At 33.4% G+C, this 6855-nt stretch overlaps 1 protein-coding gene across 1 annotated transcript in view; it reads left to right on the top strand.

Moving 5' to 3' along the window:
* The window catches only part of RNF130 (ring finger protein 130), a 35723-nt gene extending 29106 nt beyond the window's left edge, over positions 1-6617 (top strand). Inside the window, exons 8-9 of the mRNA XM_015825980.2 lie at positions 3817-3910; positions 6443-6617. Coding sequence (XP_015681466.1) covers positions 3817-3910; positions 6443-6458 — 110 coding nt within the window. The 3' untranslated portion in view covers positions 6459-6617. The remainder of the gene's footprint in view (positions 1-3816; positions 3911-6442) is intronic.
* The last annotated feature ends 238 nt before the right edge of the window (positions 6618-6855 follow it).

Raw genomic sequence — 6855 nt, 5'->3', positions numbered from 1 at the left:
TCTATAGGAGATAAGTGTCAAGGATGAAACATTGATAGCTACATGCCTCTGTATTTCAACTTGCCTTTAGATGGGGGGGGGTGTTACTTTCAAGTGGGTAGATGGCCACTTACAGCCATGCTGATTAAAAATGATTTAGCATTAGATGGGAATTGAGAATAACAACATAACCAACAAGAAGAAAGTTTGGAGTACAATTAGAAAGATGAACAAAGACCGTCAAAAGATAGAACAACATCATAGTATAACAGCCAAATGAATTGATATACCCTCACGTGCCCCTAAATGGCAAGTCTCCAAATAGAATACAGAAAAATGGCAGGAATATGAATCAAATGAGTATTTTAAGAGGTAGAAGTAGCAAATTCCATGAAGTATATGAAATCTGGTAAAGTTTCTGGCCTTAATTATGTGGAAATTGAGCAAATATCTTGGACTGAGCATCATAAAATGGTTGCCGGAATGGTTCAGAAGCGTCTGAAACAGCTATTCAAGACATGGAGACAATCAGTGTTGTAGCATTGTTGAAACTGGGCAAAGGTCCTTCAGGTCCAAAGAACCTTTAGCCAATCTTACTCCTATGCCAAACCATGCATGCTGTTTTGATCTCTTGGCAGCATATCAGCCTGTTAATCATCACATATTACTTTGCAAGTTGTACAATTTGACAGAGGATTTTGAACTAATACAAAATATCCACGCAGCCAAAACTGCCACTTTAGTATAGAACCTGGAGGCAAATACAATCAACCATCCATAAATTTAGTGGAATGGCTTATCAGAAGAAAAGGTGCTGGCACCATTCCTCTTTAATATTGAAATGAATGATCAACGAATACATTCAAATAGAAGAAGATTCATCTTTGATAATTGTCTAGCTTTAACAATGCAACAAGGAGGTTTATTTAAAGACAGTGATACAAGAATTAGAAAAACTGACTACCTATTATGCTTGCAGTCAAATTAGTCAGTGCCTTGAACTCTATTATCCCCAAAGCTCCCAGTGGCACTGATAAAGAAGGTACTGACCTCCTGTATCCATTTCTTTTTGATCTGAGGTCACTCTGAAATATATAGGTTTATATAGTGATTCAATCATCTCACATTCTACTTAAGATTTAATTTCTGATCTGTATTTTGATTCTGCAAATGGAAGAGGGTGTCCTAAGCTTTGCCTGTGTTTTAATTTAATTGCCAGCCTAATAAGTAGTCAGTTTTTCTAATACCTGTATCACTCTTTTTAATCTAAATAAACCTTGTTACATTGTTAAAGCTAGACAATCATTAGATGCTCTGTCTTGGCTTTGCTAGTTCAGTATTGATTATACACTGACAAGCCACTCATTCAACAAAAAGTGACCAGTTATTGAACAACAGGTGCTAAATGGTGACAAATTGTTTGAAGCCATTACATCCAATGCATTTTATATTGCTGGAACAAGCCCTGCAGATGTTAGAATGGAGAAAATGGCAGCAAAGAAATGAGTCATTTGAAAGTCCTAATTGTCTACATACTCAAACTAATAGATCGAGTGGGGGTACTCTAGTAAATCATTGACCAGTGACTGTAACAAGAGGCATACCGTGCAAAATCTACTTTGGTTTTTGTTAGGGGAAAATGGTTGTACACTTTAGGACCATACTGTGGCCACCTCGCAACACTTGAAATAATTACATCCAGTGGAAAGTATGATTTGGGGAATTGACTTAAGAATAAGGTGGGGAACATATCACTCCTACAGAGGCATTTATTGTATACCTTAACTTGAGGTCAGTCACATTTTGGACTATTTAAATATCTGAAAGGGACAAGGATTTAATATTCCATGTGATCTATTGACATCCTCGAGATCTATAAGTAAAAACAAATAACCAAACTGACAAAATATTATCTATATTCTCTGAGTGTTCTTTCTTTGAATTTGTACTATCTTGATGTGAGCTGATGTTTTCAAAGCATTGCTAGTTTGCTTTTTGCAAAAAAGTGTTTTGCATGGTAGGGTGATTTGATGTTCAGGACCCATTCATCCCTTGTACATGATTTCTTCTCTAAGTTACTTTTTTATACTCCTCAGCCGGTCAATAAATTAATCATAATAGCAATGGTAATATTTTGCCTTCTGAAAAAATGGATGCTTTTTTCCCCTAAACCTTTTCCTTTATGGCAACTATTTAGTAAGACCAGCCATTCTGCTTTCTGAAAGTTCAAATATTTTATGAGCCTTATGAGTTTAGCAGTAACACATGGTTTCTATTTCAGTTTACCAATTAATAATGCAGTTTTCAAGGAAAGTGTAATATACATTAAATATCTTTGTAGTTCTTGCTAAACAACTTTGTGAGTTTTGACATATTTTATACAAGTGTAGAGATCAGCTTTGACTAGAGTCTTCAATTCAGTCTGATTCAAAAAGTCACATCAACTTGAAGACCTGGTCAAATTAGATACAAATTTAACCTATAACACAGCTGTAGTATTTTACTAATTGAATGTATTTCAATTAAATGAGAGGCCCTTGGTGTTCTTTGAGGTTGGTTGTCTTCTTGCAGATGTTTCATGACCCAAACTAGGTAATATCAATCCAAGAAATCAGTCAAGCTCAGAGAGCACTAAGGACCCCTCATTTCTGCCCGGAAGTACAAATATTCTCCTCTATTAAAAATAAAAAACAAAAATACTTGGAAGACAGCCAAGTAATTTGAGAAGGGAAGTATTGCTTGCACTTATGTTTCTATATTTCTTGCAAATTGGTTACAAAAATCTTTGTCATAGAGGATTTCTGTAAAAATATGATATTTGGTGCTGGAGAGCTTTAACTTGCGGCATTATAATTTTTGTCTTTTCATTTCATTTTTGCAAGGTCAATATCTAGCTTGAAAGTACAGGCTTGTTCTTCCTACAGTCTCAGTTCTATAATCATAGATAGGGGTATGATAATCATATGACTGGGCTAAGTTCAGAATGAAGAATCAAGTTATGTCTATCAGATTAATATTTTTTTAAAATGTTTTGCATGTTTATATTACACTTAGAAAATAATGCACCATTTTCTGATTTTAAAAAAATATAGAAATGGAATAAATTTGTATTTTAAAATGTAGGTCAAATCTCAGCGGTCAAAAGCACTTAATCAAAACACATGTTTAAAAGCAACCATAGTAACCTGTTTCAGTTTTGTTTGCTACCCCGGACACACAGACATACAGATGACAATAATTAAAAACATGAAGCATTTTATTTCTATCTGAAAGCTTTCAGGTTTTGCTTTTTAAATACGGTCAGTCAACCATGTACCAGCCAGTTAAAAATGTTATATAAGATACTATTTTGTAAAGTTGCATTATATTAAGACTAAAATTATGGTTTATTTTGTGCATTGTTGGTTCTACTTGAAATTCTGCCTTTAAATGGACTAAATAAACAAAGAACAGTTACAAGTTCCATGTCATGTGTGTATGCTCTTAAATACTTACTTGGAAATGATCAATTTTGTCAGTCTTTAATTGCAGGTAGAACTTTTGCTTCTGCTTTCCTTACTTTGCATTTGATTTAAGCAAGTCTTTTATAACTAATTGTTTGAGTCTGCTAACCAGTCTACAAGTATACTGCCTATTTTTTTCACTTTTCCCCATAACTTTTTGGCTACCCTTCTTCACCTAGTATCTTCCATTGCTAAACTTCTGCTTTCCTCTGGAGCTTCACTTCCTGGTGCTTCATGACTAGAATGTTTATCTTCTGCTTCTGATCTTTGAGGGCTGTGTTTTCATCGACATATGCTTTCCACGAGTGATTTCCTCCCTTTCCTTTGTCAACAGAAGAATGGTTTATTATTGCCAGCTTTGGCCTCTTAAGTGCCCTGACACTCTGCTACATGATCATCAAAGCCACTGCAAGTTTAAATGCTAATGAGTAAGTAATTGTACAAATTGTTGCATTTGTGTACATGACAGATTTGCAAAGAAGCATCAAGTAGAAGAGTTGTTAAATTTGCATATTAAGCCAAATAATAATAATAATAATAATAATAATAATAATAATAATAATAATAATAATAATAATAATAAAGTTGGAAGGGACCTTGGAGGTCATCTAGTCCAACCCCCTGCTCGGGCAGGAAACCCTATACCATTTCGGACAAATGGCTGTCCACTCTCTTCTTAAAAACTTCCAGTGTTGGAGCATTCACCACCTCTGGAGGCAGGTTGTTCCACTGGTTAATTGTTCTGTCAGGAAGTTTCTCCTTAATTCTAGATTGCTTCTCTCCTTGATTAGTTTCCACCCGTTGCTTCTTGTCCTGCCTTCAGGCGCTTTGGAAAATAGCTTGACTCCCTCTTCTTTGTGGCAGCCCCTGAGATATTGGAACACTGCTATCATGTCCTCCCTTGTCCTTCTGTTCATTAAACTAGACATACCCAATAGTATTTTCCTACCATTTAAGTTGGGTATACAAACACTCTTCAGTTTTAGTTCAGAGCAGACAGTTCAGTATTATCATGCTTAGCATCAAGTAGTAAGCATCAAGTCTGGGAGAAAGAAAACATACAAGTGCCTGTTTTGCTTCATGGGAAGATAACTGAATTTTATTTATCACTAGCTGTACCCTGCCACGCGTTGCTGTGGCTCAGTCTGGTTAAATGGAAAAGAAAGAAAAGAGAAAGCGCATGTTTGTAATATGTTTAAGTTCACAATGCTTGTTGGAATCGTAAAATCATAGCTTGTGTTGCTTTTACGTCGAACAGATGGCGCTGTTTTTCAAAAAAAGCATGTTTTTACCTGTCACAGGGGTGACATCTATATAATAGTAGGTATATAAAAACACGTGCGTATTCGAATGCAACGTTGTGTCAAAATTTCAAAGCAATCGATGAAGAACATTCGGAGATTTAAGATTTTGAACAAACGAATATTTACATTTTTATTTATATAGAAGATTATACTAGCAAAAGAAATAATCTATCAGAAAACCTATAGAAAGTATGAAGAAACAGCAAGGGCAACATTTTATTCAGCATTTTTATTACAATTGGACATATATCAATGGGTATATCTGAGTTTCCACTGATCCTGTTCTCAATCTACTTATAGAAGTCCAGTTTCCAATTAACCAAAGGCTTGTTCACATAGCATCTCTATATTTACAAAGTACATGAACAGAGAATGAGAAATGTTTTTTCTCAAATTTTCCTTTACAAACGATCACTTTTTAAATAGTGGGAACTTTTTCATTAGGTAGTCTTAGAAATAGTCCAGTAAAATTTCTGGTAAGAAATCCCAATTGATTATCTAGGCCAGTACATTTTCCCTTTAAGTTTCAGCCACTAATTACTAAATTTGGTGATCATGCAATATAATTATTTTGACAAGTACTACAAATACATATTACATCTCTGCTGCAAATTACCAAACCAGGTTTACTGGTTTCCTATTGCTATCTGAAAATCAACAGTATTTGGCAATGTTATCTTGCAAATTGCCTCTATCATTATAGTTGGATGACCACTAAAATCCTTTAAAAAGGTCTTCTCTGGGTTCTGCAATCTAAAGATACTCATAACAGTCTTTTCTGTAGTAGACCTGCTTTCTAGAATAAGTCCTTCCCAATTTATTTGAGGCTATCTGTCATAGACTTTACCTCAGCAGATATCATGACTTATTTTCTTTATCACTTCTTTCTGTCTACTTTGTAATGAATACTTTTTATAATAATTATTTTTAGTTTTATCATTGTATTTTTGTTTTGATAATAAACAACTTCAAAATTAATTGTATAGCAATAAGTATTAACATATATTAAATTAGAAATGAATAATGCAATTTCCCATATACCTTTCAGTTTTGATAAAGAAACAGAATTGTATCTTGTATTCCTTGATTAAAACACTTCCACTAATGTGAATACATCATTTGATCTTATCCAGCTAGAAGTGTATCAGTTTCACATAATGCTTCCTTGTAACTAATAAAAAGTTGTAAAATATTTAATTTCACTAAGATTTTATGATCTTACAATGACATATTAAAATAGGGTATAGATGATTTTTATATTCCCATCTTCAATTACATAGGCATAGGAGATTGCATTTGATATGATGACACAATATAGAAATGGGAGAACCACCTACATTATGTTCACTCTTCCTAGGATGGTTTGATTTACAGCATTCATACTTCAGGGGTAAATTACCAATATGTCGAATTAAAAAAGCGATAAATAAAATTCATTACTTGTATTATTATCTTCTGAAGCTGCTTTTTATATCTATCTCCTAATGTCTATAGGTTTATATTTACAGAATAGAATAGGTTTATCTTCCTTCCCATTGACTTGAAAACACTATTTGTTGCCTCAGAATACTCTGCTTATAACTGTTTTTGAAAATTTCAGTTTTACTAACAGTATAATATTATTACTAAGATTCTATATTTTTTTCTTTCTTACAGAGCTGAATGGTATTGAAGATACAATCTAATCAGCTGCTGCAGGAAGAAAGCACTTATTTCATTAAAAATAATCATTATCATTTTTTGATAATGTAACAAGAATCTGTTGGTACATTTTGTTTTCATAATTTACTAATGCTAAAGCTTTGTACTAAGAAAAGGATCAATAAATTTTTTGAAAAAATTAGCCCAAGATTGACTTTTGTTTATTATTTAACCCAATTGCAGTGAAATGTCTGTTTTCTTACCTTCTAAATCTTTCAGGCTGATTCTACTAAAGTGAACCATGCACACATTTTTCTAAAAACACGATCCTAGAAATTACATAAAACAGCACTAGCTGTATGTACATCCATTTAAATGTAAATCCATTTAAAAACTGTTGCAAACAAAAAAACAGTTCAGAATAACTT

Source organism: Protobothrops mucrosquamatus, unplaced genomic scaffold, assembly GCF_001527695.2.
Source record: "Protobothrops mucrosquamatus isolate PMUCROS unplaced genomic scaffold, P.Mucros_1.0 scaffold_203, whole genome shotgun sequence".
Lineage (NCBI taxonomy): Eukaryota > Metazoa > Chordata > Lepidosauria > Squamata > Viperidae > Protobothrops > Protobothrops mucrosquamatus.
This window is presented reverse-complemented; position numbering and strand designations above follow the sequence as displayed.